Source organism: Lytechinus variegatus, chromosome 2, assembly GCF_018143015.1.
Source record: "Lytechinus variegatus isolate NC3 chromosome 2, Lvar_3.0, whole genome shotgun sequence".
Lineage (NCBI taxonomy): Eukaryota > Metazoa > Echinodermata > Echinoidea > Temnopleuroida > Toxopneustidae > Lytechinus > Lytechinus variegatus.
Window position 1 is genome coordinate 10,084,690 of NC_054741.1, and position 13,709 is coordinate 10,098,398.

Below are 13,709 nucleotides of genomic sequence, written 5' to 3' on the forward strand. Positions count from 1 at the left end.
GGAGAATTTCCCTTTGCCCCTCTCCCCTGCTTCCTTTTATAACCATGAATCTCCCTGAAAAAAAAGGAGACTAAGTAGCTGAGCAACATAAATACCTAACAATAAGAGATGTAGACCTACCTGTGTCTGATTAGGCTTGAGCACCATGGTGGGTGGATCCAGCAAGAAGGTGGTTCCGTTACCATCATGTTGGAAGCAGAAGGTCATTTCTGCCTCAAGGGGTGAGGTGTTGCTGATTGTCAGTTTTTCCATGTTCTCTGGATACTTGCCCTCCTTGTAGCGGTCCCTTGTCTTGCCCGCCAGGAGCGGTCCCATTTGAAGGAGCTCAGTGCTCAGGATGTACTTCTTGTGGACGATCTCATCCGCCTTCTTGCTCTTCTTGCGATGTGGAAACACAATTCTGGTGGGGTGAGAGATATGGACAGGTTAAAGCCATGTGTACATATGGATTTCCACTGATAAAATGGATGAATATGTTTAATGTAGAGCTCCGATGAGTCACTGTGAGATGTTACACTTTTCAGATCATTTTTTAAAGTTAAAGCATGAACAGGTGAGAACTGTTTATATTAACTGCATCGATTGAATAAAAAAAGAAGCCATGCATTTAGTGCAAAATGCCTACATATCATTAAATAATGAATTCAATAAAAATGCACACTAGCTAAAATAAATGATTGCAATTTAATGTGTGTCTTTCATTCATAGAATATTGATTAAAATTGTTTTAAAAAGATGTCATATACATAGCTTTTGAATTGAATGTATTATACTTATGTTCACTTTTAAATATACCCTGGGAAGATTTCCAAAACTGGATTCGCCTTATACGAATACAAAACACATAATTATGTAAAGTTGAAGGAATAACCCCCTTTGGTGAGGCATTTGTTATCATAACCAGGTCCCCCACAGAGGATCTGAAGCCATTGGTCCCCTGGTTGCTGAATAATAACAAGCTTTTAGAAGTCAGGTAAAGAAAATCACTCCTAAACCAGTGGAGCCTTACATGAAACACCTTGTCTATGATCTCAGCCCAAAATTTGGTATTAGCAATCAGATTCAAGGAATTCAGTAGCTTATAACAGTAGTAAAAAATGGATTCCTGAAATGTTTTCAGCGCTTACCTTGGTTCTCTGCTGATATTGGGGAAGGCACACACACCTCTGCAGAAGAGCTGATAGCGTCTCCTGGTGCCAACGATCTCAAAATTGAGTGTCTGGTCAAACTGACCAAGTTCGTCAGACTGGAAGCGCAGCTTAAGGGTGACCTCACCCTCGGCTGGCACGGTCCACCTGAAGATTGTAAGTCTGCAATGGAAGAATATTTTGAGGTGATCAATATCTAATCTAAATCTATTTCAAGGTCACAACTATCACCATATAAACATTCAACATGATTTAAAGATGCTATGGCTCTTTGTTTCTTAAATCGTCTTCTTAACTATAATCAGATGATTTTTCTAAATTGTGAACAGACCTGACATTCTTGGAGTCATGCATGTTCATATCCCCAGTGGTACTGCTTTGCCCATCAAAGTCTGATCCAGGGGTGGTGGTTCCTGGAGGTGGGGAGGCCACGCTGATGGATCCCTTGCGGTTGCGGGAACCTTTTGCAGAGCGGCGGCGTGACCCGGTGCTCTCAGCTCCAGGCCGGAGCTTGTCCTTGCCTTTCTTACCGGTAGGGGTAGAAAAGTCATCCTACACGAGAATATTGAAAGGAAAGTTCATGCCATGTTTGATGAAGATTATGTTTTGGCTTTAACTTCTGAACCATATACAGTCTTTTTCTGGACTAATGCAAAGTGTGTGTAATGTAATATTCACATGGTCATCACCATGCCTACTGTAAACTGTGGACTGTATTTCACTACAGGCATGAATGAATCCATTGCTTGGTGCATCTGACACAAAACATATCTCAAGGCCTTTATTTATGAAGCGGTGTGATTGATAATGATATACTTCAACTTTACATTAATCTTAACTGTGTATTTCAACATAAACTTGAGACTGATTTCAATCAATCACTACCTTTAAAACAAACAGATTTGGAGGAAATTTCACTAATTGCTAATATTTGAAGTTCAGATAAAAATCAATGCTAGTCATTAGCGAATCACTTAACAGAGTCCTAGAGCAAAAGAATAGCACTTTAATGCAAACTAAAACAAAAAATCAAACATAAGCTTCAGGTACACCCTTCTGACTGGTTGAGAAGTTTAGTTGCGCTTGATTTTGGGGGGTTGAATTTGATTGCAGTTCTCTTTGCAACAGGTATATCCTTTGTACATCACTTACCTTGTTGTGTCCTTTGTCTGGTGTGGCTGCTTCTGGATCTACCTCAGGTTCTTTGGGTTTCTCTTCTTGTCCAATATTACTGAATCATTCATGGATACAATTTATGAGCAAAGGTGATTTCAAAGGTATAATCGCTGACTGGTATTCAAAGCAAATATATGTATATAATCAATGGATTCAAATATCCAAAGGAAGATTTCTAATCCAGAATTTTCATTTCAGAAATGAAAAGAACATAAATCTTGATGACCTTGAATGCTTTCATTGTGAATAGATGATAAATAGGTGTACAGTGTAATACCATGCAGCAGTCCTGAAAAGAAGAGTTGGTATCATCCTGATAATGATTCATCCTGGTGACGACCAGAGCAAACTGGTTGAAACACAGATCAAACAGTTCTTTTAAGAGCTAACATTTAATTTGATTTACACAATCTGATGTACACCAACTGTTGAAGTCAATAAATATTCTAACTATAGGTCAAGCGCTTAACAAACAACACTCAAAACTGCAATGCATAGGTATTACATATAATGAATTTTTCAAAAGGTTAAGAGATACTCACGGATCATCAGGACCATTGGCCACAAAGTAGTAGTGTCCCATCGGATCAAAACCAAGGGGCGGCTTACGCTTGACAGGGTATGGTATAACAGAGAATGATGCCGGAGGTGGGATGGGTGGACCACTTGGTCCTAAACCTAGACCATCTAAGACCTGTAACCAAAATGATAGGAATCTTGTTTGTTTTTATGAAGTACATACATTCATATCCAATTTTGGAATTGTTACAGACACAACTATGTCTTGAGCTTGACATCATACCGATGTAATAGTGCATAACATCACATGCGTATTCAATACCAAACACATGCGATATTAATATCTAGAGTATCTACAACACATACAATATGTACTTTTTTGAGCTAAGGTGAAAAGGGTAGAAAAAAGACTTTTACCTAAGCAAACAAAAAAAATCACCCATTTATAGCCCACTCCTACTACAACAAACTACATCTCACCTCCTGGCAGGATGGCAGCTGACCAATGTCCAAGATCTTCTGACCCATCATGTCATCAGGCTCGCTGGCATCGATGATGATGTTGGGTACTCCTAGCTGCTCCTTCTCTTCCCCCTCTTTGCCTTCCCCTTCACCCTCCTTGGTCTCTCCTTGCTCTCCAGACTCGGCTGCAGCCTGACAGACATCAGAGGAAACAATCATTATACAATCAAAACCTGATTCAGTGGCCAACTTTCTAACAATAAGGTGATTCTTTGAAAGCTAATATCTACCGTTTTAGCAGTAGGAGATCAATCAAACTTTCTAAAACTTGATTATAGCTTCCAGTGAATCACCCCAGATCCTAAGGGCTGCATTTCCAATCATTTTAATAAATTTCCGGAAAGTGGTTTTATCATTGGGGGCTTGTCCAGGAAACAATCATTCTAATAGATTAAGCCAAAGATAAGACAAATCATATATTTTTTTTATTTGCTGTTTCTCTTTAATGTTTGTGAGGCACATTCACCAGAATCTGTCCATAAAGACCACCTGCCTATAAAGATCTGTCTCCCTTGAGCAATCTTTAGAGATAATTTTTGAACTGCCTTGAGAGATATTTTTACTATTTCTATCAGTCTCAACATTCCTACTGCTAAGATATTTGTATCCAAGCTTACACATTGTTACCATGTGGTAATCTTTACCACTTCAAGCAATTCCTCTGTTTAAAAAAGGTGAGGAAAGGTGCAATGAATTATATCTGGGATCCTTTGCAATACAATGCATCATGTCAGTCATAGAGTAATGATGAAGTATTACATAAAAGATGACATTCAACCATTCACCCAGTACCACAAGCTTATCAATCAAACAAATTGCCGACTTTCACAACTGACTGCAATGATTATAAGCAATCAGTCACTTAACTTGACAGTACAATTAATTGGCTAAGTTTTGTGTCACAGGTTGCAAAACAGCTTACCTTTTCAGCCTTCTCCCTCTCAAGCCTCTCCCTTTCTTGCCGTTCCCTCTCTCGCTCCTTTTCTTTCTCCTTCTCTGCTTTGGTCTTGCCCTTCCTGCCTGATGGTGGATGGGCAGGGGTCTCTTCTGCTTCTATGTCATCGCCTGAAGGGTCTGGGACTATCTGACCTGATGGCAGAAGGATCATAAGCAATTAAACATAGTCATACATTGCTAGTGACAACCTGTATAGAATGAACACCTTTCTATAAAGATTACAAGTTTGATTATCCTAAAGTAGTCTACCCCACTAAGGCATGTATTCCAGGGACCTGTTCATAAAGATCACACACTCGAAATGGCCACTTTTCTTGTTACCCTTAAAAATTTATTATACACAGGTTTCACCATCAAACAGTTTGGATTAGTCTTTGGAGACCAACAACATTTGCATAAGGAAGGAATGACATATGATGTAAGATGCCTGTTCCAAGGAGATTATTGCTTTATAGACAGGTGATTTCCAAGGCAGATTTGTTTCCTCTTTCATTTCTATGTTCAAAGCAGGTAGAACTTTTTGCTCAAAAATATGAAAAAGAATATGCCTTAGGGGTGTTAGTAAAATTACTAAGAAAAATAGTAAAACCATATCAATAGAAGAGTCCTGAATGACCAAATACAGATTATTTCCTCTTAATTCAAAAGGATTGGGAAGTCCTCATGAATTGATTCTTACCTGTGGTTCTTTCCCATCTTGCCAGGATCTTCTCAATGTCTTTCATGCCATGCTCAAATGCCTTGAAGCGACTATTCAGCAGCATCTCGGCCTCCTTGGCCGGATCTCTCTCAACCTCTGGCTCAATGACCACCTCGTTAGAAATAGGACGACCCTTGTCTTTCTTCTTTTTCCTGATTAAGAGACAACCAGCACATCAAATGCATTGTAATTTGAGCTCCATGATATACATGAGTCCCACAAATACATATCATCACTGTTTTTCCATCTTGTCATATAGATAAAGGTAATATTTTTAGCGTTTTTTTTTAATTATGTTTATTTAAAATCATCATCATCATCATCATCACCACCATCATCATCATCATCATCACCATCACCATCACCATCATCATCATCATCATCATCATCATCAATCATCAATCATACCTATTGTTGTCATCATTTAATCAACCCCCTCCTTTTCCTCATCATAATCACCATCATCAATACATCATCCCCTACTCATCATAATCTCCTCCTCAAACCCCCTCATCATCACAAACAAAATCACCATCATGATTACCTTCACCATTACTTTCATTCCTACTCCATCTCCTTCAACTTACTTTGTTCCCTCATCCTGTGGCTGATCGCTTCCTGCTGTACCGTGTGACTCTGGTCTCTCCGTGGCAACGGACTGCACCCCCTTCAGGGCATGGTCCGATGGAGCGGTGGGGTCAGGGGGTCCTTTCCTGATGGTTGCCTGGCTAGAGGTTATGGCTGCCTTGCCATCCTGTCCTTTCTTCGCCTGGCCCGGTCCACCGGGTCCTCCACCTCCCTTGGTGCTATCCTTGTCTCCTGGTTTACCACCCTTCTTCTTCTTGGCTCTGTCACAAATTAATAATATAATAAGTATTTCTATATCCATATAATAATCAAACTTGCATGTATAGCCCCAAAGCCCTACTTTTTCATAAGCCCAAGTTCTGTAACAATGCAGCATAAATACCCTTGTATTTTTTTTTACGTGATTTTTTGAGGGGGATATTTCCTGTATGCTCTACATGAAGCTAAAGAAATTGGAATCACATAGCCTCCAATTTCTGAAGTAGATATTTCAAAAGCAAACAACTCTATATATTTCTACATGAAACAATGGCACATTTTTTTAGTGTAGGTAATTTAGATTATATGCTATTAATTTACTGATAAATAATTTTTACCATCAAAGAACTCGAACAGAAAGCATTTTAGACAAACTAATTTGACCATTTCTTGACTTACTTATCATCTTCCAGCTTTTTCTCTTCCATCAGGGCAAGAAGCTCCCTTTCCTTACGTTCTCTATCAAGGCGCTCCTCCATTTCTCTGAAATAATCAAAATAAAAATGCTTAGTATATACATCTTCAAAAGAGCTGTGAAAATTATAAAGAAGGGAATGTGCTCAACTTAACTGTATAACAACAAAAATAAATTGCATTAGTGTTTCTCTGGGGGGTTTTCAATAGAACAATATATGACAAAGGATATTTGGGGCAATTTCTATTTAAGTGTCATCGGAATGCAAACCAAAAGTGATATAGATGTAATTTCTCTTCATTATTTGCTTACTTCTTTTGGAGTCTTTCTTTTTTGGCTTTGAGTCTCTTCCGATCGATGGCGGCTCTTTCCTCCTCCGTCAAGGCATCATACTCATCCTCTGACATCTCTTCAAGCCTCTGTCTCTCCTCCTCTTCCTCCTCCCTTTCACGTTCCTCTGTTAAAGAAAAAGGAAAGAGATCCGTTGATTGATTACCTTACCTTTAGAACTTTATAATATAATGATAGTGTGTGAAGTTGTGCAGATGTTATGAACAGCATTATGAGCCCCTGCCTGCTTAAATATTGACCAACATCAATAAAGAGCAACTGTCACATTCAAATTTTTGTTTATCTTCTATAAATATGGCTACTTGTTGTAGAGAAAGGAATCTGTACAACATATATGATATGCCTATAATCGCAGACCAACATTTTAACTGTTGACAAACTATTGAATTGCATCTGTAAACTAAGGTCAGGTTATGGCAATTGCAAGTGCACAGGTACATCCGGGGTCAGATTCTGTTCTCGCACATATAACCAAAGTGAACTTACCTTTCTCTTCTTGTAACCTCTTCTCCCTGGCCTGTAGAACCACCTGGTCAAGTTTGAGTGTGACAAAGTAGATGTACTTCCTGTTGTTGAATGCCCTGAGGAGAGCCTTGGCTGTAGTAGTCTGGTTAGGACTAAACAGTGTCTCTAGACCATCAAAGACAACACCCTTGTGACAGTCGTTCAACTGAGTGGAAAGTATCCAAACACAAAATTAATGAGAAAATCAGTTTCTCAGTGTATCTCTAAACTAAATATGACAAAAAATGTGATGCTACAGGGTGAAAATATATAATCTCACAAAATTCTAGATTCTTTTACAGGCTCACTCGATTCTTTGCATATTGTGTTATAACAAGATATCAAATAATTAAATTCAATCCTATAATCTTTATAGCTACAAAGGAATAACTAAATCTGAAGTACATTTATAAAAAAACACAAATTTGTTTCCATCAGCTGAAAGAGTTTCTAAAATAGGTCAAACAATTTTTATTTATGTTGTTGAGTAGATAACATCATTCACAATAAAATGCAAAATTTATAACTGAGGAGCATATTATCAATTCAAGCAACACATGTGCAAGCAACACATGTGCATGAGGTGCTCACCTGCATCCGCTCAGCCAGGATTTCAGCAAGCAGTTCATCAGGCAATATACAGCTCATCAGACCTTCCTCTCCGGCTACACTGGCGCTCACACTCAACCTCCTAGCAATAGGTGCAGCCGGTGGGGGACTGCTGGACAGTTGGGTGGTGGTATCACCCTCTTGCTTGGCCCCCTTCTTGTCTTTCTTGTCAGATTTCTCTGCCTTAGCCGGGGGCGGGGGTGGAGCTCCATCCTCGCCAGCAACCATGCTGTGGGCAGGTTTGTGGCCGGAGATGGTGCTGGTCTTTCGGTTGCTAATGACAGAGTGGGCACCTCCCCCACCCATGACAGAACCTGAAGCGGCACCGAGTCCCTGTGTATGCTGATAGACAGCCTCCATGCTAAGTGCTCCGCCTGTACCCTGTGCCTGGGCCTCACTGCCATCCCCTTCCTTAGCAAGCTGAGCCCGGGCCATCTGGGCACACATCTCTCTGGCCTTCAATCCTGCGGGAGTGTTGCCATTTGAGATAGCATCCAGAATGACGCTATCAACGGTGAGGAGAGCTGCCTCATAGTGCTTAGCCAAAGCAATAGATGTGGTGGTTTTACCTGTTAATAGAAAATAAAAAGTGATACCTTTTTCTCCATTCTTATTACTGAACCCTTGCTTGCCTTCATTATACATACCAAAATTCACTCTCAAGGAATTAAACATTATTATTTCAGTAGCTTATTTACAAAACAGGTGTCTGCAATTACAATAAAAAGTCGCAGAAGACAACACAAGTAAGAAGAATAAGCCTGCGTATATTGTCAGTGCAACGAGAAGATGTGTAAAAATTATACTTAAAAATCAAGCATATTTGCGTAATTCTTTACTACCCACTAGTTTATACCATGGTTTCAAGGTAACATATTTCATGAAATCTATAAAAATAAATTTATATAAATAATATTTCATAGTATTGGCCATTGAAATTTCTGAATGTTCTTACCAGAGAGAGGTGCTCCATGGACCACTAAGGCCAGTCCTCTGCGCCTCATAGCAGCCTTGCCCTCTGGAGACAAGTCTATGCCAAGATGCCTTGCAATAGATGCAGAGACTGGCGTGATCTCTATCAACTCACCAACCCCAACAGTACTGGATGAATCCTTCTTGTCTGTCCATGGAAGAAATTGTACAGAGAGGAGAAAGATAGGAATGTGTTAAACAAATTAAAACAAGGAAAATAGCTAATTCATTGATGCTAATTTCAGATATCTATGCTTAAGGTACCCAAGAGTTCCCTGATTAAGCTTGGCTGAAAGATGAATACAAAGCAACTGAGGGTGATTTATACCTTGATATATCCAGAGGTGCTTTAGAACACAGACTTTACTTCATTCAGTGAATTTCTCCTACAAAATTAAATGAAGAGGGCAGATAATGATTTAGCCCTTGATATGTCCACAATGGCCTAGAGGAAATGCTCAATAAATCCAGGCCCCATTACATAAACAGTAATTACAGAAATTTTGCCATCCAATGGTATCTACCACGGTAACGCTGCTCAAACAGCCTTACAGCCAATCTGAATCAAGGATTACATGGGAGTTACCACTGGATGGCAAAGTCACCAATAATAGCCCTTTTTGTAACAGGGCCCCATAAATTTCCATCAGATTCCATACAACAGATAATTTTGATAGAGAAGTAATGAAAACAAATAATCATGACCCATGGTCTCACCCTGAGTATCATCCTCTTCCTGTTTGTCTGCCTCTGTCTTGTCCTTCTCACCGTCCTGTCCCGCCCCATCCTCAGCAACTGAAGCAGTAGCTGTAGCAGCAGGAGGCTGGTGGCCAGTAGAAGAGGGCTGGGTGACTGCGACACCTCCAACTGCTGATGCGGCTGGAGTGAGGGTGGCAGTCTGACCCTCTTCACCTCCTGTTTATAACATAAACATTGTAAACAGTACCTATCAATATACGAGTTCTGTAATACATACATTCAAGATACACCCATATTATAATAATGATAACACTAGGCATTTATATAATGCTATAATAATAGCCAATTTTTATAAAGCACTTTTCCCAGAATGGCTCAAAGCGCGTTACAGCATATTATTACCCCGGTCATTGGATTCATTTCAATCCCACATGAAAAGTGCACAATTTCCACTCCCTGGGGAGCATTCCTTGCAATCATCGCAGCCTCATTATGCTATGCATTGTGCTCATTGCATTGAAGGAATTGATCCTACTGGGTACCCATTCACATCACCTGGATTGAACTATTGTTTCTTTAATTTTTCAACTCACTTGCTATAGGCTAATAGGAGAAAGTAAGAGGTGAACTCACAAAGAAAAGTGGCTTTGCATGATAATGATCATTGGTGGCTAAAAATCAAACTTGAATTTCTAGTTGCATGTGGCACATCTTTTATCTTTGAAAAGCACCTCCCAGTACTGCTCCTTACCTTCGCCTTTACCTGCTTCCAAGGCTGCTGCTGCCGCTGCCCTGGCCGCAAGCTCAGCCTCCACCTTGGCTTTCTCCTTCTCCTCCTCTTCCTCCAGGCGTCTCTTCTGCTCCTCATAGAATTCTAGGATCTCTGTTGGGAGCTTCTCACTTGGAATACGAGGAGGCAGGAGCAGGGTGCCATGTTCGTCATAGTCCTTCATCAGGCGAAGCATCTGAAAAAAAATTTGGTGAATAAGGCGATAAAAATTATCATTGCTATCGAATGTAAACATTTTGCTTAGAGGCCCTCACTGACATTTCCAAAGGCATTTTTATAATTGCACTATTTCCTCTATATTGCTTCACAAATTTCCATCAAGTTCCCTCTCAATTATAGCAAATTTCAATTCATAAGATATTCTTATTAAAATAAATAACAAATTTTTGTTTTGAATGTATCTACAATCTCTGTACATAAATTGTATTATATGTAAACATTGCACTATTAGTCTGTGGAAATCAGCATTGTATATTCTACATATTATACATATAATAAATAAAAATTAAATGTAATTGAACTGAGATGAATATTAATGATCTAAATTTCTCTTAGTCCTTCTCTCACCTTCTCTTCAGTTAGATACTGCTTATCAAACTCCAGAGAGTAGAACTCAATAGGGAAGGTACAGGGGTTCTTGACAATCACTTCCTTCTCGTCTCCTGCGCTGTGGGGTAGAATAGGTCCAAACTCTAGTAGGGACTGACTGAGTTCTAGTCTGGGCTCTAGGCCAATGCCGGTGGCCATCATGGTTAGACGCTGACTGCTCTGGTTGATGCGCAGGGTAATACGCTCCGAGTAGAGTTTCTGTGTTAAGGAAATAGCATGCATATATTTGCATATCATTAGCATAGGATTAAATACCATATGCACAGGAAATGCATTTGCATATGATTATCATATCATTTGCATAGGGTCTGTATGCCGTTTGCAGAGGATTTGCATATTATGTGCATAGAAACTGCACATCATTTGCATTAGGATTTTTCATATAATTTACACAGGATTAGACATCATTAGCATAGACTTTGTATACTGTTTGCATTATAGAATTTCAATATCAATTTCAAGGGATTTCCTATCCATAAAACTATTATTGAATTATTCTATGCAATGATTCTGTAAATTTTACCATGGTGCAGAAGATAATGACCCTTTAATACAGTCTGTCCAGTTTGGAATTCTTTCTGGAATGCTTCCCATGAAGTGGAGAGAGCACATACATTGTGTGAGGGCACGACAGAATCTGACAACAGCGGATTAACAATTTTCAATAATACATCTGTAATTGTTCACTAACTTCATGCTTTAATATGCTAATAGTATCTCAAATAACTTGTTTTTCTATAAAATTAACAATTTCAGCCCTTGAGCTGCATTTCCATTTTCATTACATATAATCTTGATGACTATGCAGTAGAGTCAGATACCTGAGCTTGAGCTGACCAACGAGCAGATGTTTGATATATAACACATAACTGAAAATTTAAATCACACTCACCTTTCACTAAAACCCTCTCTTGATATTTTTTTCACATGATAGCAAAACTTTCTTCAACTATTATACAGACAAATATATTTTACAATTGATAAATATGTGGTTGCGTCAGTACCCTGAGCATATTCGATCAATGCAGTGATGCGATAGGCCTATATATTACACACAACTGGGAGTGTGTAACTTACATCACACTCAACTTTGGGTGAAAACCTCTCCTGATATATATTCTTTTTACTAAAGAGCAAATTTTATTTCATCTATCTAACCCTAACTCTAATTACAACATTTTTAACGACAAAATCTATTAATGAAAGGTTAACTAACCTCTTCTGTAGGCATGAACTTGACTTGGACATTGATCCTTTGACCTGGGAGCAGCATGCCGGTAGGAGGCATCATCTCAAAATTACGAGGAATGGATCTCGCAGGCTTCAACTTCCTTCTCAAGTGAAGAGGCATGTGCTTATCAACCTGAATAAATAATACACATACAGAAACATGATAATGACAATTGGGTCTCAGAGAGAATACATCACATACATGCTTTCATACAAGCTCAATCACAAAAATTACCGTAAATAAAGAGAATATTGAAATTATAATGACTATACTTGCTTAAAAGGAGCTTTACGCTTACTTTATCAATAGTCTTGAGGCACTCAATAGGAATGCAACATAAATACCCTAGAAACATTACAAATATCTCCTTTCTGCATTCATACCAGCTTAAATCATAAAATTATTACCCTGCAACAAGACACACATTCCTAAATCAGATGCCAGTTCTTCTTGCCTAAAAATTCTTGCAATTTGCTTTCACACTGCCAATATCCCGAGAACTTTCAGGGGACAAAAAACTCGGGGGAAAATTTCATTATCAATATATACATTTTGTAGTGAGGGAAGGTCATTGCATTTTCTAGTGATAGTAACTCTGATAATTTAGCTTTGCATAGAAACCGAAGAGACTTTCTTTTCATATTAACTACAATTAATGACAAAGGTAGCATCAGATTCATAAAAAGCATTACCTTTCAAGAATATAGCAGATAGCAAAGCATTTGAAAATAAAATACAGCAATGTGTTTTACAAGAGGTGTAACAAAAATATTGTGCAGAATGAAAGATTTTTTACTGTGCATATAGAAATAAAAATGTAAAAAACTCACTGCACATTTTATACTATACATTATCTATTAAGAAAAAAAATCATGTAACTGCAGATTATAATAATTTCACTGCATAAAATTACATAATGGGAAAACACATCACATAATAACTAGTAATACACACTTTTTAAAATCACATCTTTCTAGAAACGTGTCAAAAAACAATAATCAAAATGAACGGGAGATATTATCATTATTTTTTTGATATTTTGCAAGTGGATTAACTTTGAGATAAACTTTAATAATTAGCAAACTCAAAATGAAATACAAATAATCACAGCAATGGGACCTGATATATCAGATAATTACATTTTTGCAAGCAAATTCAATTGAAGGAAATCTTCTGATAAGCTATGAATCAAATGTCTTACAGTACTTTAAAATAAAGAAACAATTAGAAAATGGTGCCCTTATATTAATATGAGGGTTTATATACAAGCAAATACATTGAATATTGCCCTTTTAAAACAAAACATCAAAATCACGTACCACATTTGTAAAACTTTGATAGTTAGTTTGGCAGACTCATACAATCAATAACACACAATAAAATGACAAATGGGGGAAAGGTGTTTGTTTTTCACAGCATGTGCAAGGGTGCAGGTTTTACATCAGCAAATAGTACCTTCATTTGTTTCTCCAGAAGCTAGTTAGAAAAAATGCATAAATCATATATCATAAGCATGTCATACACTCTAAATATATACACAAGTTTTCTATGCAAACATATGAAATAAGATCAAAAGAGAAGATAGTTCATATAAAGATACTAGACAAAGATACAACAATATAAGACAAGTATAAAATGATAAATTTTACTTTTACAATGTA

General features: G+C 38.1%; 1 protein-coding gene across 1 annotated transcript in view; it reads right to left on the reverse strand.

The window, feature by feature from the left end:
* The window catches only part of LOC121407280 (hydrocephalus-inducing protein homolog), a 90,358-nt gene that overhangs the window by 45,023 nt on the left and 31,626 nt on the right, over window positions 1–13,709 (reverse strand). Inside the window, 19 exon segments of the mRNA XM_041598259.1 lie at window positions 121–400; window positions 1,128–1,310; window positions 1,480–1,700; window positions 2,301–2,379; window positions 2,867–3,018; window positions 3,324–3,497; window positions 4,288–4,454; window positions 5,002–5,174; window positions 5,610–5,870; window positions 6,268–6,351; window positions 6,596–6,740; window positions 7,121–7,304; window positions 7,730–8,316; window positions 8,703–8,867; window positions 9,437–9,634; window positions 10,170–10,383; window positions 10,776–11,015; window positions 12,034–12,180; window positions 13,504–13,524. Coding sequence (XP_041454193.1) covers window positions 121–400; window positions 1,128–1,310; window positions 1,480–1,700; window positions 2,301–2,379; window positions 2,867–3,018; window positions 3,324–3,497; window positions 4,288–4,454; window positions 5,002–5,174; window positions 5,610–5,870; window positions 6,268–6,351; window positions 6,596–6,740; window positions 7,121–7,304; window positions 7,730–8,316; window positions 8,703–8,867; window positions 9,437–9,634; window positions 10,170–10,383; window positions 10,776–11,015; window positions 12,034–12,180; window positions 13,504–13,524 — 3,675 coding nt within the window.